A 26,236-nucleotide genomic window follows, 5' to 3' on the forward strand; every position below is an offset into this window, starting at 1 on the left:
TTTTGTATAGTAAATAAGTTGGAGACTTAGAATATTTGTATTTCTCTCAATCTTTTTCTTTCACTACACTAACCTCAAAATAAAAACACGATATAATACTTTTCATCCACTTCTCATCTTTTTCATATGTCACAACATAAGAAAGTAAACATCATTTATATAGGTGTAGAATTTTTTCCACAAAAAGAATAATTTTTTTCTTGAAGGATTAGACAAATTAAAAATGGATCTGAATCTTTTGCGGAAATGATTTGAAAAGATAAATGTCAAGAATGTGAATAGTTATTTGAAGAGTAGTGAGATAATAATTAGTAGAAGATAATGAAGAGAATATGCCATTGCGGATACATGAGGTATAAAGAATCATGACACCATTTTCTTTCACTTCATGTGTACTAATTATTATGCACTTAATATTTCAATTTGCACAATAACACCAAGAGAAAAGAATTAACGTAAAATAAAATGGCTGGGAAGAGAGTTTACTACCCTTTGATATCAATTTATTTGTTTTAGTTTAATTTGAAATGGAGTTTAGTTTAAGAAAATTTAAAGAGTTTTTAAATCTTGTGATCTTGAGCTAATGATATATGTATAATGTATCAAAATATCTTTCAATTTTATGATCTTAAATATGTTATATAAAATTTTGTATTTAAAGAGTTGACAAATTAGAAAAAAAATATTATTTTTGAAACAGATTTAAAAAAATTTAAGACAGATAAATTGAAACAAAGAGCTGGTATATACTCCATATAAATATAGCTGCACTGTAAATAAAAGACAAGAGTGTAGCTAGCTAGCTAGTTCATTTTCCAAATTGAAACATACAACATCATGTCCCAAGAGAACAACACATTCTCTCCAAGTCTCAAATAATGATACATAAAGTGAAAAATACTTAATCGCAATGAAAGATAACAACTTCATATTGCCATTTAATTTTCACTTGTGGCCTCCCTCTCTTTGGATGGTTTATATATTGCACTATATATAGCTTCTTTATACTATATTTAACTATATGATATCTATGTACAAAATATATACTAACCAACCAAGGTCCTAAACAATTATGTTGCTCAGATTCTTCGAAAAAGTCTATAAGTGCGTGTCGAATTCTTCAAAAATAGTGTATTTTTGAAGAATTCGACATGGGTACGGCATCGAAAGTGAAGAATCTGCACAACTTAGCTAAACAAACATATTGTACTTCAAACATTTGATGAAATAAGCTACTTAATTATAACACTTTATTTTTTTTTAATATTTGAGGTCTAGATATCGTCAGTTCAATCGATATGCTCGTTTTCATAAAACAAGCCATCGACGATTTGATCGATTAAAGAATCGATGAAGGTGTTGCAACCAAGGGTAAAAATTCGGCCAACACGGGTTCGAGAACTCGAAGACCAAGCAAAAAGGGCAGCACAAGCTACAGCACCAATACAAACCCCAGCAGCTTCAGCTATTCCTTGGAAATCAGTCTTTCTGAATACAGAATTTCCAGTCACAACTTCCATGGACACTGTTGCTGCAAACACAATCTGGACAACATACATAGACAAATAATTAACTAAGAAGATTCTTGAGCTTTATGTGATATATATATATATATAAAACTGATTATAGAGTTTATGTTTTATGTACTGACATCGTTAGACATTAAGAGCTATTTTATTACCAATGTCTTTAACCGGCTATTACACGTCATTATTATTTTTCAAGGTACCATGCATATTTGGCATGAAAGTAACATGTGTTATAGGTTAGCTTAATCTGACAAATTTTTAGTATTATCAGTGCGCAAAATGTAAACTCTTAATTATATGGGAAAATTCCATAGTAACGTTATTAGCACCCGTTTTTGCAATAATTTTGAATTTTTGATGATGTGATAATTATGGTTGTTGATAGAAGAATCAAATTAAAGAAATCATTTCTTTTGTTTTTTTATTTGGTGTCAGGTATCTGTATATCTAGAGTTCAAAGTCGATCATATTTTTTATGGAGTACTTACCATTTCATCGCAATAGTCATAAAAATTGACTTGTTTAAGGTAATTCTGATCTTCTTAATATCGTTAAAAATAAGACAATTTTGTTAACCTTGAATTAAAAACTTTGGAAACAAAAAAATTAAGCCAGTCAAATTTCTCAAAATACTGCTCTACCTAGGTGAACGCCCAGTAAAAAATAAAAAATAAAAATAGCGATCTAGTTGTTTGGTATGGATTGGTGAGTGAAAAAATATATTTATAAAAAAGACTTATGTTAATATTAGTAAATTAGATAAATTTATGATGAATTATTTGAATATGAAAGATTTATGTCAATATTTACACAATTTTAATATAATTGCACGGATAATGAACTCCTCATAAATATTTTCTAAAAAAATTGAGAAAATTATAATATATTTTTTTATTTAACTCCCAAAATAGTACTAACATTTTCAAGTAAATGGGACAGAATAACTAAAAGAGATCTTAGATTTAATAAATAAAAATAAATTTTAATGTTTAGTTGGAACTGAAAACTCGATTTTAAAAATAATTATATCAAATTATTTGTCATTCTAAATGTTTCATATATACTAATTAATTATTTTTATTTTAGTTTTTATGATAATTATTCTTAAGCACTATAAATACCTCAATTGAAAAGATATTTGACAAAAGAAAAAATTATTTTTTAAAATATACATAAAAATAAAATAATAATAAATTCTCTTAATCTTTGTTTTTTTATATAAAAAAATCATGCAAAAGACAACAAATAATTTGTAACCGATGGAGTAGGGGCGGCAGATCTACGGTGGAGATGAGGTTCTTGGTAATCCACACCCATTACAGTAGATCCAATCATTATATTAGTAAAAATTATATTAAGATCCCATGGAATCAGTCATTAAGTCAATTTTTTTTAATGCATTTCTAGAAGTTCTTTTTTTTATCATCTAAAATCGAAGAAAAGAAAGAAAGGCGAAATAAATAAATAAATAAAGAGTAATGTTAAATTAGCGGAATGCAACTTGACCGACGAGTTTCAATATGTTCTCACCTGTTTTATTTTTTGATGATTCAAATTCATAATATTCAAATTAAAAGTGGGTGTTTATTATTCTAGCAGTTTTTTTGTCTTTTTAAGTTAAACTCACTTTTAATGTTGATATTATTTTATTTTTTGTCAGATTATTACTACATACAACTTCTGTTTTAAAACGACTGATCTAATTTTCTTTTTTGACTGTTTCAAAAAGAATGGTTCATTTTTTTTGATAAAAGTTTAATTTAAAATTAAAAAATATTTTGATAAATTTAATATAATTTTAATTTAAAATCATAAAATTAATTTTTTTAAAAAAAAATTGTATCAAATCAAACATAGTCATTCATTTGAAAAGAAAAGGAGTATTAATTTATTTTAATGCTAACTCATAAACTTAAATTTTGAATGAAGTAAATATATATAACTAGAAAAGTGAGGGGAAGTTAATTACCATGGCAAGTCGACCAGATATAATCTCAAAATCTTGACTCTTCTTGGAGCTCTCAATATACTCCGATAGAGTCTCGAAAAAAGGCGAAACCTCATCATCTTCGCCATGAAAACCGCCGGTTTTGGTCTTGATCACTCCGACAGGATCCGACCCGAATGACCTTAAAGTAGTCAACCTCGGCTGCAACATTATTTTCCCATTCTCCTGCCCCGGTTCAAATGATGATGATGAAACTCTCAACTTCTGAACCGGCGCCGGTTCACCCTTTTGAGTTTGTGGTTTAAGCTCACAGAAAACCGGTCCAGCTCTCAAGGCCATTGAAGAATCTAAGAGATGATTCCTGAAAAGTGGGAGAGAGAGAAAGTGTTTGAGAAAAGTGGGGTTACTTTAGATGCATGGAATAATATTATAGGGAGTTTTTTAACTCATGGTCCTAAAACTTTGAGGGTCTTCTATTTTTGTCCTTATTGTATAAATATTTTAATTTAAAGTACATACTACACTACAGCATTATAAGTTTTGTAATAATTCAACACTTCTAATCCAATTGATGGAATACTCGACCGTGCCGACATTGATCGGATTGGTTTGATTTGGTTTTTCATTAAAAAGAACTAAATTAAACTAATTATGTCGGTTTATTAAATTTATAAACTGAATTAAATTAATATAAAGTTAAATTTTTTCGATTTTGATTTTAGTCGCTTTTATCAATTTTTTTGGTATTCGTACGATTATATTGTGATTGAAAAATAGATTAAATTGAAAAGATTGTCTCCTTGAATGCAACACTTGAAGTTCTTAATTAAAGAGACATTTGATATTATTGGCTCAAGTTGAGTTATTCTATTTCTTAATGACATCTCTAAGATATTGTATTAGAAAAATATATCGAAAATTCAGGAAGAAACACAATATATGACAATTTTTTAGTCATACTAGTACAAGTACAAATATGAAATAACATATCTAAACATTTCTATTAATTTCAAATTAAATGATCCGTTGGGAGTTTTATCAATTGGACTAAAATTGCTCAACGTTTACAAATTTAAATGACAAATGCGGTCGAGATAATATAATAAGGAGAAAAAGCTACATATCCCTAAACTTAAGTGGACCATTTTGATTAAAGACATCTTGTGGGGGTTGGAGTTAGGTTTTGGTGGTGATTGTGAAGAGTCCACGTCTAAGAAAAGGGATGTGTAATATAGTTATTGGATGAGAGAAGAAGAGAAGACGTGGATGTTGGATTGTTCTTTAATGTTGTTTTCAAAGTGACAAAAATGAGTAAGAATTGTGTGGATAAAGGACAATTGGGACGACTCAATTAGATGGTGAAATGAGTAATAGCTAAGGAGAAATTATTGGTTGGAGAGTTTTATGTGAATATATAGATGGCTTGCTTTGTTTTTTTTATCCATACTGATATTTATATTGAAATATGATTAGATTTAAATTTATATGAAAAAAATTGATATATATATTATAGATAAAATAATTTTAATAAAAATAACTTTACATTTTATATGTGTTGGTGTAATATGTAATAAATTACAGTTGAAAATAAAATAACAAAATGAATAAAAATTATCAGGCTGAGGCGCGGATATCTCGCTCTCTTTAAGGAGATTCAAGTCCACTGCGGCATAATCTACACTGATCTAGGAATAATACTCTTGACTTGTACATCCCCTCCAGGATACAACAACCCGACAAAATTGTATAACTCAAGCAACTCTGGATTAGTTGAAGAGTCCAAAGCTCCACAAAAAGAACACCTTCCTTTAACATATAATTACTCTATTTTGTATAGTGAATATAGTTGAGGACTTAGAATAATTTCTTAGTATCAACTCTCTCTTTCACTACATTAACCTCAATATAAATACAATATAAGCTTTTCATCTTTTCTTACACTCTTTTTTCTCATACTCTTCTTATACACAAACTCATCACTATTTATAGGTGAAGATTCTTCCTTACAGTGAATAGGAAGATTATGGGTAGTAAATTGAGTAAATGAATGTCCCAAATATTACATAAGTTACAAGAATAAAGAGGTAAAATAACGGTGAAATAAAAAATTGGTGGTTACAAAAATTATTACCAATTAATGACCATATTCTATTACCATTAATGAGAGTAAAGAGACACAAATATAATATCCATCAATTGACATAACATGATATATCATGTGACATTATTTATTTTTATTAATATTAAAATATCACACTAACAATATAATTTAAATTTAAATTTAAAATACTTAATTAAATATAAAATATATTTATCATTCTACCACATGTACGATGAATCACTTTGTTAGCGAAAGTGATTGTGGTTTTGGAATTGCACGGGGGAATATGTGGACGGCGTGGGACCTAATTTTCTAAGTCATGGTGTTCTCTTTTTATATATACTAATTAAATATATATGCTTTATACGTTGTATTGCATTAATTAATAATATATATATAAATTAAAATGTTGTTTGTATGTTAAATATCGAAAATGGGTACTCTTTTCTAATATTTACGCCCAGATTAAGGACTCCTAAACCTAAAAGGCAGGATTCTTTAATTGTAGTTTTTTTTAATGTAATTTCCTTAAGTTTTACTACATTGATTAAACTATAAAATATTATTTGGATATAATTAGATAACAGATAAGTAATAAGGATTCCTAAATCTAATGAATCTTGTTGAACGAAAATACTCTATTATTTTGTTTTGGTGTTACTCTTATGATTTCGACCCATCATGAGTGATACTCACACTAATTTTTCAGTGTGGGAGTCAATACTATACACAACTAAATTATACTAGTAACCCAAATCATGCATTTAACGAATGAAAACAGATTAAATAATTAGTAAAAAATTGAGTCCTTGTAAACTCAGAAAATTATCTAAATAATGCGAAAACTACTTCCTAGAACCTGAAAGTCATTGTACAAGAACTTCTAACTAAAGATTTGAATAAGGGGATGCAACCCCGAAATAATAAATATAAATAAGAGTCTAAGGTCTGAGTCCGAAAAGAAGGACTAAGAACTGAGATGAATTCACGGCAGTCTGAAAAAACTAACTTACCTTTGAATCTGACGATCAACGATCTCTATTATGAGGTCTCTCAATAACCACATGACGATACCCTGTACTTAACAAAAAAAGAGCAAGTGCAGGATCACGCGGCCATTTTCATTAAATGAGATATGAATAAGAAACGACAACATAGTAAGGCAACAAAATATATAATCACATCACAATTACACTAACTCTCAAATCATTATACAGGTAACATACTCAAATCACAATTCAACAGTTAACAAGGACCTCTCATGAAACTCATACCCAAACTATTAGTGTACCAACGTAGTATCCATTCCAATAATTAGTGTACCAGTGTGGTACCCGATCCAATTATGAATCAGTTAAGGGAAAAAATTCTGACGAAAGGTATAAGATTAGCAAGCAAATGCTGTCGGCGTGGCATCCGATTCAATTATACCAGCGTGATACCCGATCCAAATGTATCGACGTGATATCCAATCTAACATGAATTCACACATCATAATCATAACCACAGTGAATAAGCGCACACACTTACATAATCAAGTAATACATTTATTGCATGTAATTTAATCACAAGATGTCATTTCAATTCATGTTCTTTTTCCCCCTAATCATACATTATGCATGCAATACTAGTGAAGTAGTTAACAAGCACATATAACACAAACGGGAAAACACAACCATGACCTACCTCAAAACAAATCTTGAAAACTCTAAAGAAATGGAGCTTTCCCTTTTTTCAATGCCTTGGCTCGTTCTTGGTCTAAAACAACAGACAATACAAGTAATCAATGAACAATTGCCTAATTTACCCCGGTATCAAAATTCTAACCCTTGATCAATTTCATGATCATCTCTCTCCAATTAGGGCTTTTCCCACCATTGATATCTATTATAACGACCTGAAAGAATTATTCTTATTAAAAAAGGCACCTCATGCGGAGTCCCAAAAATATTGATTATGTTGTCAAAATAAAATGGGATGATATGACAAAAAATTCAAAATTAAAATTTGGTTCGAGCTGACGTCATCCCGCCATAACGGATATATTTCTGCTAAGGCGGCACCACTGTAGCAGGATGGGGGCTGCTATAGCAGAGTCGTCACGGTAGAACCTCGGAAATGCAGATTATTTTCATTTTCCTTATCCTTTAGTTTAAAATAGACGGGGGCTACCCTGAAATCCTCAAAAAGCTACTATAAGCTTGGGAACAATGGAGAAGAGAGATTGTAGTGCAAAGGGGGCTACAACCTATGAATTTCAGGCCTGTTTCAGTCGATTCGCCTCCATGGAGTCAAAAACTCGTGAATCAGATTCTTCAGCAATTGTGTTACATTCCGTATTTTTGCATTTTGGATTATTCGTAAGCTAACGATTATAAATTCAAGGACTTTTAATTTTGAATTTTAAAATGACATGATTCGTTGTAGATGCCAAGTTATATGAATAATTTATGTGTAGTAAAATACATCTCAAGAAGGACCCTTAAGCCAAATCAAAATAGAAGCCATCAAATATGTTTTTCTTAAAGTCACGTTTCGGGTAAGCTGACTTCGGGAGGCCGTAACCTCTTTATAATTTGAGAATTTGGGAAAACTCTCAACATGAAAGTTGTAGATAATTGCAATATCTTTCCAACCATAGGTCGTGGGACGAAATGTGATATCGGAGTAATAAGATATAGATGTTTTAAGTCTGATAGGCCAAACTAAATAGTGAATTCGGCCCAACCCAATTCTAATTCGGGTCAGGCCCAATACCCACGAAATTAGATCTGATTTTTTGTAACTATTCCTTCATACTTTAGACCAACATAATTCTGAAAATTTCCAGAGAGAGAGAGAAAGGGAGTTCTTGAGAGAAATCCCAAATCCGACCAAAATTCAAGTCCCGAAACCCGAAGCTCATGAAGAGAAAATTGTTGTACGTCGCGTTGGCTTCAATTTGAGCTAGAAATCAGCCAATAAGGAGAAGATTTTATGTGGTGCTGCAAATTTAAGGTAATATTAAAGTCTCCTTTTCATTGTTAACAAGTTTAGTTAGAGTTTTAACGGATTAGAACGGAGAAAATAGTGTTATAAACTAGTTTGGTGATTTGTTGAGAGTTATGGGTTAAAGGGTTGTTTTAGGTAGATTAAATAGATGGAATTATCTTAGTGATGATGTATAATAATGGTTGATATTGTTTTGATGTTGTTGATGAGTTGTTGTTCTTGAATTTGGAGGAAAAAGGTGTATGAAGATTGTGAATGTTCAAACCCGTTTTTGGAATTGAGTATCTGGTAGTAATTCTGGAATATCTCATTGTGTAGACCTTCGATTTTAGATATTAAACATGTTTTGGAAAGCTAATACACGTACCTACAACTCTTATGTTTATGTCTTAGTCTATATCTGCTGTTATTATGTCAAAAACTGAGCATGAATCATAAGACAAATTCTGTCCAGATTCTGGATTGAAAATTCCTTCATGTATAGCTGTTCGTATTTTGATGATATCTCTTTGTAGAAAATGAATTTTGAGTTGATTTCTTTTGCATTGGAAACTTAAGACAGAGATATAAATGTTTTATGAAGGTTATAAAGTCCAGTTTTGCCGTTTTCATTTTCAAAATTTAGATACAACGTGAGGTAGTTGACTTTCCGAATTTACTGCTTTGGTAACATGAATAATAAATCTTATTTTGTGTCAATATTTTGGATTGTTGATGTTGGTTGATGATTATATGGATGGTTTGAAAGTGGGAAAAGTGAGCGGTATAGGGGAGGTGCTGTCCAATTTTTTTTAGAAATAACCTACTAACGATAGACTACGTTTTATTCTTGTCCATAGCTTAATCATAGTGCTTAACGTTTTAATATAGGTTGAGACAATATTGGACAACATATACGTATAAACGCTAAAGGTATGTAAAGTTAACATTTTCTTCTTTTGGCATGATCCATATGAAACGAACGAATGACGTATGCTTAAATTCCAAAGAAACTCGTATTCGTAGATATACTCGGATGGCTACCGTTCTTGATTTTCAAAATTTATATTGTTATGTCTTGACTCATGTGTATGATTCCAGCCATCCTAGTTGGTATAACTCATGTTGTGGTATAATTCATATTTTAGTATAATCCATAATTGGTGTGATTCATAATGACTATTGTCTTGGTTTTCAAATGATGGACTATTTTGCTTATTCTATTAAGTCTCCGATAATGATCAAATTTCGCAAGGTTGCTAATGATACCTTATTCGTGCATATTGTTATGGTATTATTCACCGAGTCCTACGATAGGCCGGGTATGTTATCATGTATGGATTCCACTACATTATTCACCGAGTCCCTTACTAGAGGGCCGGGTACGTGATATGATAATATGATATTATGATGATATGACGATATGATTATGGCACCGAGTCCCATAATGGGCCGGGTACGGTATCAGTGTACACTACTCTATTCACCGAGTCCCTTTCTAGAGGGCCGGGTATGGTATATATATACATATGACGATATATTGATATAATTGTGACACCGAGTCTCATAACGGGCCAGGTACGATATATGATGATGATATGCATGTCTTCATTTTATAAGACATAGGTACAGTGATTTATTGATTATGATACTTGACTCCTGAATCTTTATTTCAGATGTGATCTCCTTTACGGTATTTTATGCTTTATATACTCAGTACATAGTTCGTACTGACCCCCTTTTGTTCGGGGGGCTGCATTTCATGCCTGCAGGTACAAATACTCATTTTGGAGAGCCGCCAACTTAGGATTCTACTCAACGGGTTTGAAGTGCTCCATTGTCTCGGAGCCCAAACTTTGGGTACTAATCCTTATAATGTATATATTTGTGTATTTAGGGGTACGACGGAGCCTTGTCCCGTCATATGCTATTGTTAATTCTCTTAGAGGTCTGTAGACATATGAGTGGGTTGTATATAGATGTTGTCCGGTGTACTAGTATGACTTATGTTTTTGGACGTTTACATTCAGAATGGAAGCCTTGTCGGCTTACATATTATGTTATCTTATTTTTGACAATTAAGACTCCCCAAGAAATAGGTGATTTTAGTATATATATAAGTAACAGTTTGAGACAACGTGCTACCCATATAAATCCTTTATCATGCTTAATTGCCGATTGACTATAGATAATATGTGTGTATACGAGGGTCCAATTTGGACACTAGTCACGGGGCTAGGTCGTGACAAAAGTGGTATCAGAGCAGTTCATCCTCGGAGTGTTTACAGACCGTGTCTAGTAGAGTCTTGTTTATCGGTGTGTTGTGCACCACATCTATAAATAGGAGGCTACAGGACATTTAGGACGCTGCCTTTCTTTCATATCTAAGATCGTGCGATAGAGCCCAGCCATAGGACATGAAATTCTTTTTTTCTATCTTTTGATTTCAGCTGAAGAACGACATCGATAGAAGAAAACGATTGATGATATTGAAAGCTACACAATAAACGGGTAAGTAATGATGCGAAAAAGGTATGGTGGATAAGGTAAGCATATTGAAGTATGATTGAAATGTAAAGTTGAAAATTGAAAGAAAAAGTAGACATGAAAGTGTAACAGGTGCAGTTCGAGTCGGACATAAGAGGTAAGTCCATCATTTTCATACTGTTGTTGATATTGGGTGCCCTGTGTGGCTGCGATATGATATGAATATATATGTGTTGAACCTGTGAGGCATTGTTGGTATTTTCTGCGTGCAGATTTTGGGATAGTAAGAAATACAGAGGAAACTCTACCCATTTTTTTTTTCAGAAAAAAAAAAGAAGAGAAAGTGGGACATAAGTTCATAATATATTTTGAAGGTTGATAACCATGAGGTAAATTTATTGTGTTGTAGTAAAGAGTTAAGAAATACCCCAATGTCATCATTAAGGGACACCATTTTTATTTGGGAAATTTTATTTCTTAAAAAAAAACCTATTTAGAATTGATTTAAACGAACCAAGATAACTTCCAATCGCATGTTTTCCTTAAAAGAAGCTTTTGTTGAAGGAAAAAAAAATACGTCTCATAATTAAGTTTTACTTTCATTGAGAAGTACAAGGCACTCAACAATTAGTTTGTGAATTAAATAATTCATTCAAAATTTAAGAATAACCTTGGAGGTAAACCAGGTGCATCAAGCATTAAGAGGTCCGGTGGTGCTCGTTGGATTCTAGCTTCCTTTTGGTGGTGGTTGAAGAATGCCTTATGATAACATTTTATTAGTCCTTAACCAATTAATTGGAGATGGAACTGGTGAATGGAAAACATAAACTTGTGGAATATTCAGGATCATGTATTTCATGTGTTGTTCATGAAATGCTAGGATGATTCGAAAGGGGTTTTGATACTAAGGGATAATTTACAAAAAGGTTAAGTACGCTTAGTCCACCGAGTATAATTGACCCTTAGTAAGAATCGTGAATAAGGTTAAAAAGTGTTACACTATGGGATTGAGTAAGAACAGAATATAATGTGAATATGATGAGAATCGTTATGAAAATAAGTAAAGTCTAGCGGAAAAGTGGCTAATGGATATGATTTTGAGTAAGATTAAAAGTTAGTATTGGGTACACGACAAGGGTGAAAGCGTATAAGGCATAAAGGAGTATTGTGTATATGTGACTTCACCTCGAAAAATAGTGAAATCCTTAGATGATAGGAAATGTAGATTTGCAAAAATAACGGATGTATTGTGAGTTTACTAGAGGAACATGTGATATCTATTGAGATAAAGATAGCGTTATAAGAAAGCTTGGAACACTGATCACTAGAATATAAGTGCTACCGAATAGAGAATTTAAAACGATTATAAACACTAGCTAATTACTGATTAGAATAAATGGAATGTGGCTTTGAATGAATTGCTACATTAATTATATCATTTGAGTACCATTTATCAGACGAGATTTTGTACTATATATCGGAAATTCTCATCACCTTGTGATTGTGTTAAGGTTTCGTACATGGGTAATCTAAGTTATTGATGATATAAAGAAAGACAGAGATAATGTATTGGAAAAGAATCGTATGAATTTGAAAATTTGAAATGGGGACATAGAGTGGAATATAAATAGATAATGATATGGGTACACCCTAAAGGGGGGAAGTGGATGAGAAAAATATAACTGTAAGATGAAATTAACTGACACTGCAACACGTTAAGGTGAACACCTAAATTTCATATGAGATCCCATGCTGGAACAAGTTAGAAAAATTTGAAAGTCAGCAATAAATGGAAAAATAAAACCAAGATGATATTTGAGACGGTGCTCAGAATTATTGGTAAAGATCTTGGATAGTGTGACATCAAAAGATGGATGCTTATAAAAAGGACGAATACAACATGAGAATAGTAACAAGTAGCTCGAAGATATTATAAATGATAGCAAGGTTATACTGGATTAGAGGTTGAGATGTTGGCAACGTAATTATCGGCTAATAAGATTGGGATATACAAGTAGCAAAGGAGAGAAATCTCTCATATGGTAGAATATGAGAAAACTTAATAGTAAGTAACGGAAGGGATGCAAGTATGACAAAATAGACAGCAAGTGAGTGTTAGTACAATAAGAAATTTATAGCAGAATAAGCCAAGAGAAGGAAAGACTATGATTAGAATTGAATACACGTTGTACAAATTCTACAAGATTGGTTATGCAGCCTATGAATATTGGTATGCTAAGGGTGATATCAAGTGATTACTTGATAAGCAGAATAAGAATTTAGTAACCACAATGCGATTGCAATATTCCGGATACATCAAAGAAAAATATAAGATGGTTTGAGGAAAAACTATAGAGATATAATTAGTATTGGGGGCAAAAGCCATAGGTGAGTCCTGATATCAACTGAAAGAGGTAAGAGAAAATATAGGGACTGCATAAAGACTAACGTGGCGATATTTAGGTATTTTCTGGGCTGATTTAAGCACCTACACATATTCGTATAAAGATTGCAATAGTATGTGTGGTAAGAGAAGTAAGAGAAAATTAGAGTAAAGGGGCAATAGAAAAGTTTGAGTCAAAAATAGAGAAATGACTCAAGATATTATGCCTAAAATATTGCCAGTTAGGGTAAAGGAAATTATGAAATGACTTAACCGAGACAATCAGAATAGGCGGGTTACTGGTTACTGGATGACGGTAAGGTTATAAGATGAAGGAACCTTAACACTAATTGATAACCAACCCAAAAGATCAAGATCAAGAGGTAAAAACAAATGATAGTTAAAGACCTTCAAGTCAAAGTCAGAAAGTTACACATGATGCCGAGGATTCCAGAATACGGATTGTCATAGTAGGGTAAAGAAAGAATATTGGAGTACCAAAATATTACCCTGGTGAAATTTCGATTTACTAGTAGAACTTGGAGTGCGTTATAATGAACTAAAGCGAGTCGACAAACGGAGGAGGTCTATGCACGGCATAATTAACTAAGAGAACACTTGAGAAAATATTGGGAAGCAATTAATATGATTTTTTTTTTACAGGCTTACCTAGCACTCCACAGAAGTATGATTCCATATGGGTGATTGTAGATAGGCTGACAAAATCAACCCACTTTCTTTCAGTTAGAACTACATATTCAATAGAGGACTATGCGAGGTTATTTATCAAAGAGATAGTAAGACTTCATGGGATTCCCATATCTATTATCTTAGACAGAGGGGCTTAATTTATAGCTAGCTTCTGGAGATCATTTCAGAAGGGATTGGGAACACAAATAAATCTTAGTACAACATTTCACCCTCAGACTAATGGGCAAGCTGAACGCACTATTCAGACGCTAGAAAATATGTTACGGGCCTGTATTATTGACTTTAGAGGTACTTGGGATGACCATTTGCCACTTATTGAGTTTGCCTATAATAACAGCTACCATTCTAGCATTCAGATGGCACCGTATGAGGCTTTATATGGCAGGAAGTGCAGGTCACCTATTGGTTGGTTTGATGTTGGTAAGGCTAAGTTAATCGGACCTGATATGATTCAACAAGCTGTTGATAAGGTCAAGCTTATTCGGGAAAGGTTATTAGCAGCCCAGAGTCGACAGAAATCATATGCAGATAATCGACGTCGACCCTTAGAGTTTCAGGTTAGTGATTGGGTGTTTTTGAAGGTGTCACCCATGAAGGGGGTAATGAGATTCGGTAAGAAAGGAAAGCTTAGCCCGCGCTACATTGGCCCTTATCAGGTTACTCGTAGAATAGGCAAGGTTGCATATGAGTTGGACCTACCATCTGATTTGGAAGCAGTGCACCCTTTTTTTCACATGTCGATGCTTCGCAAATGCATTGGTGATCCTTCTAAAGTATTCCCCATGGATGATATCCAGGTGATGGAGGAGCTTTCTTACGAGGAAAACCCTATAGCTATACTTGATCGCCAAGTCAGAAGGTTACGTACTAAGGATGTGGCTTCCGTCAAAGTATTATGGCAAAATAACAATAGAGAAGAGATGACCTGGGAAGCCGAGGAAGAGATGAAGGATAAGTATCCTCACTTGTTTTCTATGCCTACAGGTAATCTAAACCTCTCGATTAATTATATTGATTGACATATGAAACTATTTGTTGTTGCAAAAAAAAAAAAAAAAAAAAAAAGACTATTCCCCCAAATCTCTTATAAGACTTTATGAGGCGGGTTTAACATTCGAGGACGAATGTTCTAAAGGGGGGAAGAATGTTACATTCCGTATTTTTGCATTTTGGATTATTCGTAAGCTAACGATTATAAATTCAAGGACTTTTAATTTTGAATTTTAAAATGACATGATTCGTTGTAGATGCCAAGTTATATGAATAATTTATGTGTAGTAAAATACATCTCAAGAAGGACCCTTAAGCCAAATCAAAATAGAAGCCATCAAATATGTTTTTCTTAAAGTCACGTTTCGGGTAAGCTGACTTCGGGAGGCCGTAACCTCTTTATAATTTGAGAATTTGGGAAAACTCTCAACATGAAAGTTGTAGATAATTGCAATATCTTTCCAACCATAGGTCGTGGGACGAAATGTGATATCGGAGTAATAAGATATAGATGTTTTAAGTCTGATAGGCCAAACTAAATAGTGAATTCGGCCCAACCCAATTCTAATTCGGGTCAGGCCCAATACCCACGAAATTAGATCTGATTTTTTGTAACTATTCCTTCATACTTTAGACCAACATAATTCTGAAAATTTCCAGAGAGAGAGAGAAAGGGAGTTCTTGAGAGAAATCCCAAATCCGACCAAAATTCAAGTCCCGAAACCCGAAGCTCATGAAGAGAAAATTGTTGTACGTCGCGTTGGCTTCAATTTGAGCTAGAAATCAGCCAATAAGGAGAAGATTTTATGTGGTGCTGCAAATTTAAGGTAATATTAAAGTCTCCTTTTCATTGTTAACAAGTTTAGTTAGAGTTTTAACGGATTAGAACGGAGAAAATAGTGTTATAAACTAGTTTGGTGATTTGTTGAGAGTTATGGGTTAAAGGGTTGTTTTAGGTAGATTAAATAGATGGAATTATCTTAGTGATGATGTATAATAATGGTTGATATTGTTTTGATGTTGTTGATGAGTTGTTGTTCTTGAATTTGGAGGAAAAAGGTGTATGAAGATTGTGAATGTTCAAACCCGTTTTTGGAATTGAGTATCTGGTAGTAATTCTGGAATATCTCATTGTGTAGACCTTCGATTTTAGATATTAAACATGTTTTGGAAAGCTAATACACGTACCTACAACTCTTATGTTTATGTCTTAGTCTATATCTGCTGTTATTATGTCAAAAACTGAGCATGAATCATAAGACAAATTCTGTCCAGATTCTGGATTGAAAATTCCTTCATGTATAGCTGTTCGTATTTTGATGATATCTCTTTGTAGAAAATGAATTTTGAGTTGATTTCTTTTGCATTGGAAACTTAAGACAGAGATATAAATGTTTTATGAAGGTTATAAAGTCCAGTTTTGCCGTTTTCATTTTCAAAATTTAGATACAACGTGAGGTAGTTGACTTTCCGAATTTACTGCTTTGGTAACATGAATAATAAATCTTATTTTGTGTCAATATTTTGGATTGTTGATGTTGGTTGATGATTATATGGATGGTTTGAAAGTGGGAAAAGTGAGCGGTATAGGGGAGGTGCTGTCCAATTTTTTTTAGAAATAACCTACTAACGATAGACTACGTTTTATTCTTGTCCATAGCTTAATCATAGTGCTTAACGTTTTAATATAGGTTGAGACAATATTGGACAACATATACGTATAAACGCTAAAGGTATGTAAAGTTAACATTTTCTTCTTTTGGCATGATCCATATGAAACGAACGAATGACGTATGCTTAAATTCCAAAGAAACTCGTATTCGTAGATATACTCGGATGGCTACCGTTCTTGATTTTCAAAATTTATATTGTTATGTCTTGACTCATGTGTATGATTCCAGCCATCCTAGTTGGTATAACTCATGTTGTGGTATAATTCATATTTTAGTATAATCCATAATTGGTGTGATTCATAATGACTATTGTCTTGGTTTTCAAATGATGGACTATTTTGCTTGTTCTATTAAGTCTCCGATAATGATCAAATTTCGCAAGGTTGCTAATGATACCTTATTCGTGCATATTGTTATGGTATTATTCACCGAGTCCTACGATAGGCCGGGTATGTTATCATGTATGGATTCCACTACATTATTCACCGAGTCCCTTACTAGAGGGCCGGGTACGTGATATGATAATATGATATTATGATGATATGACGATATGATTATGGCACCGAGTCCCATAATGGGCCGGGTACGGTATCAGTGTACACTACTCTATTCACCGAGTCCCTTTCTAGAGGGCCGGGTATGGTATATATATACATATGACGATATATTGATATAATTGTGACACCGAGTCTCATAACGGGCCAGGTACGATATATGATGATGATATGCATGTCTTCATTTTATAAGACATAGGTACAGTGATTTATTGATTATGATACTTGACTCCTGAATCTTTATTTCAGATGTGATCTCCTTTACGGTATTTTATGCTTTATATACTCAGTACATAGTTCGTACTGACCCCCTTTTGTTCGGGGGGCTGCATTTCATGCCTGCAGGTACAAATACTCATTTTGGAGAGCCGCCAACTTAGGATTCTACTCAACGGGTTTGAAGTGCTCCATTGTCTCGGAGCCCAAACTTTGGGTACTAATCCTTATAATGTATATATTTGTGTATTTAGGGGTACGACGGGGCCTTGTCCCGTCATATGCTATTGTTAATTCTCTTAGAGGTCTGTAGACATATGAGTGGGTTGTATATAGATGTTGTCCGGTGTACTAGTATGACTTATGTTTTTGGACGTTTACATTCAGAATGGAAGCCTTGTCGGCTTACATATTATGTTATCTTATTTTTGACAATTAAGACTCCCCAAGAAATAGGTGATTTTAGTATATATATAAGTAACAGTTTGAGACAACGTGCTACCCATATAAATCCTTTATCATGCTTAATTGCCGATTGACTATAGATAATATGTGTGTATACGAGGGTCCAATTTGGACACTAGTCACGGGGCTAGGTCGTGACAAATTGCTTGACATTCAGGCAGGCTAGGCTCTCCTAACTGAGTAGTTAGACCTATCTTTACTGATATAATATCTTGTAGATTGTTGAAAGATCATGCATAGGCTTTTGAACACAGAGTCTAGATGGCCCAATGTGTGGTTAGTTGTGGTTTAGGTTGATGGTGGTGTTTCTCCCATTTATGTTATAATATGTTCTTGTCAATTACTTCATTAGTATTGCATGCATGATATATGATTATGGAAAAAGGAAAGAATATAAGTTGGAATGATAATTCTGGTCTATTGCACGCAATGAATATATTTATTTAATTGTACCAGTGTGAGTGTTATGCATTTTGATTGTGATTGTGATATGTTATTTTCTAGTTGGATCGAGTACCACATTGGTACACTAATCAACATTTAAATCAGGTACCAAATTGGTATATTTAAATTGAATACCACGTTGGTACATTTAGATCACGTACCACACTAGTACACTAACTAATATTTGAGACAAATATTACACATATGGGTTTCATGAGAGAACGGGTGTACTACTTTGTACCGAGGTTATCATCTGTCGGTCTATGGGAGGCCGAAATTGTTTTTAATTGCAGGAGTGGTGCTTGTGTAGACCAGATTTGCATGTTATACACTGTAAATGATGTTTTAAAAATTCTTGGTGGTCTGGATTACTTGAAAGATATAATGAATCAGGTATGGCTTGTTGTATTGTGGTGGTGTCGTGAATATTATGCATGATTAATTTAGGATTGAAAGTCCGAGCTATGTTAATTGATTATAATTGTATGTATCTGTTTACTAAGTTGTGGTTATCTGTTCACACTTTGTATAATTGGAGCATTGTTCTTACCAATTTGGTGTATCCCATTATTTATTTATTTCTTTTTCAATTATACCCTTACTTAGTTTTAAATAATTTAATTTATCCTTTATTAAACGTTACCTTAATATATTTACTACTTTCACCGTCGTATTACTTATTCTCCTCCGCAACAATTTTTTAAGCTTATAGGATTTCAAATTGAAATTATCTCTTCAACTGTGCTTGTTATCTCCAATGGAATCAACACATTTGCAGGTTTCTCTTTAGATTTCTTATAATAATTAAAGACATTGTTGTAAATTTATCAGTTACGATACAGTACCATACAGTTAAATCAAACAACAAAATTATCATTAAACAATAACAAATCATACGATCTATCCAAATATAGTATTTTACTTTACAGTATAGTACCATACCATACTATAAAATACCGTATATTATGAAACCATACGAAACCACCATCCAAACACAATGTTAGGAGTTGAAAGACTAAGGGGTCATTCGGTAGAGTGTATTAGCAAAATTAATACATGCATTAATTAGGTGTATTAGTAATACCTTGTTTGGTACACTTTTTTATGTTATACACTCTATTGTGGATTAAGGTGTATATTACTGATATCATGGATTTCTAGGTGTTAGTAATGCAAAACGATATAATGCATGCATTAACATGATTAAAGACCCAATTGCCCCTCAAAATCCTTTTACATCCTTTTCATCATAATTGTTGAGGATATTTTTATAAATAAATATTTTTATGCAATGCATGCTATTTTTAATACACTAAACCAAATAATGCATAAGAAATATTCTATCTATAATTAATGCAAGCATAATAAAATACAAGCATTACTAATACACTCTATTTAATATTATTTTTATACATTCTAGCAAACGACCCCCGATAAATTAAAGGGTAGAAACGTGGGAAGAAAGAAAAAATATTATTCAAAATGATGGGACAATATATTAGTAGCAAATAGATCCATTCCACTTAGAAATTGCGCTTATAGATGTTGACTCATAAACGCAATAAGATTTACAAAGTACATTGAACGGTTTTCGTTCATTTTGAGGATAGGTTCATTAAATAATTTTGATCCTTTTTGTTTGTCAAAAAAGTTAGCACTTTTAGTATTGGAAAAATATTTAACAATTTATACTCCCTCCGTTTCTTTTTACTTATTAATTTTTAACTTGTTGCATCTATTAAAAAATTAATTATTGATATAGTGTGTTTATCATTTTATCCTTATTAATCACTAAAGTCATAATCTAAATTTTAAAATATTTTGATACCAAAGATATTAACTCTCTCAATAAATTGAGGGTATAATAGGTAAAAAAAGATTGTACTTTCTTAATTTGTCAAATTTGACGAGTAAAAAGAAAAATCAAATTAGAAAATTTTTGACAAGTAAAATTGAACAGAGGGAGTATTTGTTAGATTTATGAAAATAGTGGAAAATAATTTATACCTTTTTTAAATTGACTTTTGACTTTTAACTTAGTTTTATCATTTTAGCTTAAAATTAAGCAAGTATTTATAAATATTTTTAAAAAATTAGTTAGTCACTCCACAAATGTTTTATAACTATCTTGGGTTACAAACATCATAAATATTAAGAAAGTCCCATCAAATCCTAAAATATATAACATAAAAAATTACACTAGACATTAACAACATGATATTACTACTATTAACATGTTTACACCAAATACCGAGCATGAATATAGAAATACAAAGCAGTGACAAGTTAGAATTGGTTTAAATTTCCAACATAAATCAAGTAAGAACCATGTGTGTATGATGAATGATTTTCTTTTAGTAAGTTGATTGTTAAGAAAGAGTTGGTAAATGATTATTCTCCATGACTCCATCTCTGCAATTTCAAAGTAAGAGTCCACCAGATGCTCAAAGTATATTTCAACTATATTATCTCTGATAATGGATTTAGCTTCAGTTGCTACTAGTCTCAATATGGACTATGTTCTCAAACTTTCTGCTTTTGTGCATGAATAATCTGAAGCAATCATACAAACAGTATAATTGGAATAATGTCCAACTCCTCTCAAAAATTTGTCATATCAAAAAAATTCTCTATTATTGTTGTCTGATAAGTTTACCCATTTCAGTTTTTCAGGACTAATTTATCCTATATTTAATATTGATTACTTTACCTTTAAATTTGGGAAGTGAAAAGGTCACATATTATAAAGACTTAGGAGCAAACTTTTTATCATATAAAAAGATCTGTGTAAAAGTAATTAAAATAATGTCCAATTCCCATGACAACAAGGTCGTTGTAGTCTAGCGCTAAGTATTCCTGCCTGTCTCGCGTGTGGCCCGGGTTCGATCCCCGTAAACGGCGTTTTTTAGGTTTTCTTTTTTTAAAAAACAAAAACATGTTCTATTTTTTTTTTAAAAAAAACTTAATTAGGAAAAAATTGTGTTTAAAAAGGAAAAAATAATATATTTATTTGAAAAATACCTGTTGGTCCCTAAAGTTGAAAATAAGACATCACAAATTTTTCTAAATATTTTCTCCCACAATTAAAAGACGTACTCTAACATGAATGTCTCCTAAATAAAATCAATTAGGTATTAAATTTCCTATCCTTTTTTGATAAGGAAAGCAAAATAACAGAGTTAAAAGGCAAAGGGGTTGCTTACTTTTACCAAAATTCTTTGAAACTTTCAGTACGAAGAAAACGATGGAGCCTGCCATTGTAAAATCATCAATTCCTCAAGATATAATTTTTAACATATTCTCGACACTTTCTGTCAAGTCCTTAATGCGTTTTAAATCCGTTTCCAAATTTTGTAATTCCCTTATATCTGAATCAGTTTTCGTAGATATACATCAATATCGTACGAGTAAAATCAAATTCATAGTGCGCCAACGTGCAAAATTGTACACTATAGAGGCAATGGAAGAACAAGAAGTCTCCCCTCTTCATATTGATAATTTTTGTGGAAAACTCTTCTACAACCATATAATGTGCGTTAATAATTTGTTATGCTGCTCGATGCACCACGTGGAGCGCGTTGCAATTTGCAATCCTAGTACGAAAGTTGTAAGAACTCTTCCCTGTCTGAAAGAGTTTTCTAAAATTGATTATCCTGAGTATTTCTGTTCAATGGGTTTTGATCCGGAAGAGAAGACGTATAAAGTTTTGATGACAATTAACGGATATGAAAAGCATACGAACCCCACGAGAAATTGGGTTTTTACTTTAGCTGCAGATGAATCATGGAGAGAGATTAAAGGTATTACTGATTTTGCTGTGATAACTAAGAACGTAGTTTGTGTTGGCGGAGTTATCTATATGTTGAGTTACAGTAAGCATGACATATTGGTAATAGCGTTTGACGTTAGAAGTGAAAATTTCAGAATTGTCACATTGTGGAATTCCTTAAATCAACACATAGATGGGAATTATTATAACATAATAAAAGTGAATGGCAAATTAGCAATCCTGAATAAGAAAAATTTGTACTTGCAAGAGAATATGGATCTGTGGATTTTTGGAAAAGAAGAATGGGAGAAACATATAATTCAAATTCCACAACAATGGACAAGTCCAGAATTTGAACGACCAACATTTTGCAGCACTTGTGATGGGGAGATTTTATTCACTAATAGGTTCGAGTCACGTCAATTCATTTGTTTTCGTTACAATGTCACGGAAAAGAGATGGAGAAATTTCGAAATCCAAGGGCTTTTAGAAAAGAGTTCGATCAATGACATTTATAGTTATGATGAAAGTCTATTCCCAGTTGAAAGAATATGCAATAGTGATTGATTTTTTGATTTTTATATTTTTGTCTTTTGAATTAAAACATTTCGCGAGCTTATGGATTAATTTATATTTTTGTTATATTACTCAAGGTCTCGTTATTCATGCCTTAATTAGCTACTCAAAGAAATAATTGGTCTCCTTTAAGATCAATTATTCATGCCTTAATTAGCTACTCAAAGAAGGCTAATTAGCATAACTATCCTTGCAAGATTTCCTTCACAATATGAAGAATACGTGGAGCTTTGTCAAAAATATTTTTTCATTCAAAGGTTAGTTTAATTTTATATATAAAGTTCATTGCTTGCAATATGAAGTATAGTACAATTAGGGCTGCAAGAAACTCCAACAATAGAGCAGTGAAAATATAACAAGATTGGTAAGATAGAAATTTTGTGAAATTACTTTATTTAATATTCTTCGTGAATCATCTTTTTATCGTATATTATTAAAGGTAGAAAGCATCCAAGTACAAAGTTGGATTATCATTTCCTTCCTATACTAAATAAAATATCTTAATTAAAATATTAAATAATATTGTATATGTTATACTATATACTAAAAGTTGGAATGTGTTAAATGAGAAAGACATTAAGAAAGAGGAAAATAAAAAGATCATGGTTTCAAGATCCTTCATTTCTAAAAATTAAATTTAAAATTCTTATCTTTTCATTTTCTCATATTGAATGAAGGAAAAAGTTGATCTTGTAAACTATAAATTAAGACATTGGACAATATTAGATAGATCATAAGAAACGGTATTGTTCAATTGTTGATTTCAAAGAAGGCTCTTTTTTTTAAAAAAATCCTTCTTTATTTATGTATTATCATATTTAATTGTATTTACGTTTGTCATGTGTTTTGTTACACCTCAAAAATTTCTACACTAAGATTCAGACTATTCTTCGTATGCGTATATGCTTGAACTCGAAGACTTCAAATTGTATATATATGATCTAGGATCAATTTCTAAGTATTTAAAGTGTATTAGATGTGGTTTAGGGTCATAAGAGATCTCTAACACCGAGCCAAGTCCAAAGAATTTCTATCGGCTAAGTTTTCGGATGAGTCCATTTAAGGGTCAACTTCAAACGACCATATCTCCTAGAATATAACTAGTTGGGTGGCTAATGACCTATCAAATTAAAGGTCTTTGAGTCTTATTTCCAACTCCACTAAGATTGCATTTTTTGGAGTTAAGAGTAAAAAATTATGTTCAGTTAACCAGAAGGGTGCCCGACTAGTCCGCGTCGAGGGACATGGCCGAATTTTACTTCAACTCAAAATTTCGAAAAAAAAATGAACTATGGGGGAAAAACTTTGCGATGCGGACTTGTTCCACTTTAGTTCAAATTTCTGCCCGTTTTCAATTTTTGGGAGTGGCTTTTTGGTCTTTGCTCCACCTTTCCCCTCTACGTTTTAGGGCTAAATTCTGCCCCCATATCAGTTTCTAAGAAGTTTTCTCTCCAAAAACACCCAAGAACATTGAGAGCAAGAAGTGGAGAAGAGAAGGAGGGTTAGAGTTCAAGTTCTTCAAGTAAGACAATCAAATTCTTGATTTGTTCTTCAAGTCAGGTATGTAAGGCAAACACAACGTAGAACTGAGTTCACCTACATGCCCCTTCATCTTTATTGATTCAAGCTGAGTTGAGTTGTAGTTTTTGAGTTGCTTGAATTGAATTCTTGAGTTATCTATTGTCTTTTGAGTTTCTTGTACATATTTAAAATACGCATTGATGTTGTTAATGGGTTGAGTATTTGATTTGGATGCATGTTCATGTATTCATTCACATGAACCCTAATTGAATATTATAGTTGATTTTGTGCATTGATTGTAGAAGAGTTTATGTTTTCACATAAGTTGATTCTTTTCATTATTTTGAACAAGGATATCTTGAGCATAAATGATGGTTTTGAGACAAAGTTTTAATGAGTTGTGATTGATTTTCAAAAATATATTTCTAAAAGAATTTGATGATTTGAGCATGAGTCGAGCCCGAGTTGAATTGAATGAGTATTCAAGATTTTAACAGTTTTAATCTTGATTTTGCTATGCATTATTTTGAGTCAAAATTGCATGTTTTAAAGAGATTTAAAAGAGTTGAGTATTTAATTTCAACGAGTGGATTGGTTTAAGTTTATTTGAAAGAGCATAATGATTGAAATGAGATTGAGTTTCGATAGCAGTCCAATGAGACTAGTCTAAAGTTTTGATTGAAATGATTGATTTAAGATGCATAAGCATATTGAGTTTTGGGAGTAGTATCGAGCATCGAATTAAGCGAAAGTAAAACTCAATAACTACATAGCCAATGTACGAGAGGATTGGAACGTTAAAGTCGGATGTTTCCCTATTTCATTATCCTGAAAATATAGGACTTGATTGATTGTGGATCCAGATTGGTAAATTCATCCTTTACATTAGAAAGTATTGGACGGATGTGGAAACGAAGTCGGTTCGTTGTACATCACCTACTTATAGGTGATGGGATTGTGTTCGGTTAAGAGGGACTCCCAGATTGTGCATGAAAGTATATGACATGTTTGGCAAAAATTGCATATTCCCGAGTCCTTCTTAAAGCATTCATACATTTTATACTTGCATAACATACTAAGTTGGGTGAGTTTCATTCTATCTTGAGTACTTTCGATGTATTGTTATTTCATTCTTCCATATTACATACTCGTACATTTCACGTACTGACTTCCATTTTGGCATGCATCATTTTATGATGCAGTGACAGGTATTAGAGATGATCAACAGGCACTTCGTTGAAGATCTATTTCTTTCTTTATAGTGGTGAGACCTCCTTGCCTTCAGAGGGATCATATTCATTCTTTCCATTGCTTATGAGTAGTTTTTATTGAGGTAGCCATGAACATGTCATTGGCACCATTTAGGTAGTAGAGATAGAGGCTTCATAGACTAAATGGTGATGGATTTCTTTTGATGACTTTAACTCTTGATTAGTTTTGTTTTTCAAACTATGTTTCCTATTTGAATGATGGAGATTGATGATTGATTTAGCCCACTAATATTTATTTTTATTTTAAACTAAATCTTTCGCTGAATAAATAGATGTATGATCAGGCCAAGTGGTTCTCTTGGGAGGCAGCAATGGTTTCTGAGTGCCGGCCACGCTAGGGTACCCTCTCAGAATGTGATAAATTTGGTATTAGAGCACAGAGTTCAAATGTTCTTGGGGGTCTATGAAGCTGTGTCTAGTAGAGTCCTTATTATTGGTATGAAGCGTGCCATATCCATGATGGGGAGACTATATGACATTAAGAAATGTTGACTTTCTTTTGGTATTCTATTTTGTGATTCAGACTTTAACTCTGAATAATCCCTTCTAACTCGTGTGTTTACGCGTTGTTGTCAGACCATGCCTTCAAAACACACAGTGAGCTCAAGAGATGCCTTTTGCATTGGAA

The 26,236-nt window shown here is 32.4% G+C and overlaps 2 protein-coding genes and 2 long non-coding RNA genes across 4 annotated transcripts; 3 read left to right on the forward strand and 1 right to left on the reverse strand.

The window, feature by feature from the left end:
• Positions 1-792: 792 nt before the first annotated feature.
• Positions 793-3,895, reverse strand: LOC129902141 (stress enhanced protein 2, chloroplastic). The gene is made up of 2 exons (XM_055977204.1): positions 3,499-3,895; positions 793-1,544 (listed from the first exon to the last, which is right to left on the reverse strand). Exons 1-2 carry the CDS (start codon positions 3,814-3,816, stop codon positions 1,290-1,292), a joined length of 573 nt encoding a protein of 190 aa, XP_055833179.1. The 5' UTR covers positions 3,817-3,895; the 3' UTR covers positions 793-1,289.
• Positions 3,896-8,398: 4,503 nt separating this feature from the next.
• On the forward strand, positions 8,399-10,503 carry LOC129887242 (uncharacterized). The gene is made up of 3 exons (XR_008766310.1): positions 8,399-8,575; positions 9,440-9,481; positions 10,321-10,503. It is a non-coding gene; the product is annotated as an uncharacterized LOC129887242 (long non-coding RNA).
• A 5,266-nt stretch (positions 10,504-15,769) lies between these two features.
• On the forward strand, positions 15,770-18,161 carry LOC129887246 (uncharacterized). The gene is made up of 3 exons (XR_008766311.1): positions 15,770-15,946; positions 16,811-16,852; positions 17,692-18,161. It is a non-coding gene; the product is annotated as an uncharacterized LOC129887246 (long non-coding RNA).
• A 3,538-nt stretch (positions 18,162-21,699) lies between these two features.
• On the forward strand, positions 21,700-22,887 carry LOC129887251 (putative F-box protein At1g19160). The gene has a single exon (XM_055962280.1). It carries the CDS (start codon positions 21,716-21,718, stop codon positions 22,805-22,807), a length of 1,092 nt encoding a protein of 363 aa, XP_055818255.1. The 5' UTR covers positions 21,700-21,715; the 3' UTR covers positions 22,808-22,887.
• Positions 22,888-26,236: the final 3,349 nt, after the last annotated feature.

Source organism: Solanum dulcamara, chromosome 1 (assembly GCF_947179165.1).
Source record: "Solanum dulcamara chromosome 1, daSolDulc1.2, whole genome shotgun sequence".
Classification (NCBI taxonomy): Eukaryota; Viridiplantae; Streptophyta; class Magnoliopsida; order Solanales; family Solanaceae; genus Solanum; species Solanum dulcamara.

Excerpts from the sequence above, each read along its gene's own strand:
- LOC129902141 (XM_055977204.1), bottom strand. The coding sequence starts at position 3,816 with ATGGCCTTGAGAGCTGGACCGGTTTTCTGTGAGCTTAAACCACAAACT. Across the intron at positions 1,545-3,498 it reads TATCTGGTCGACTTGCCATG|ATTGTGTTTGCAGCAACAGT; the intron begins GTAATTAACTTC and ends TATGTTGTCCAG.
- LOC129887251 (XM_055962280.1), top strand. The coding sequence starts at position 21,716 with ATGGAGCCTGCCATTGTAAAATCATCAATTCCTCAAGATATAATTTTT.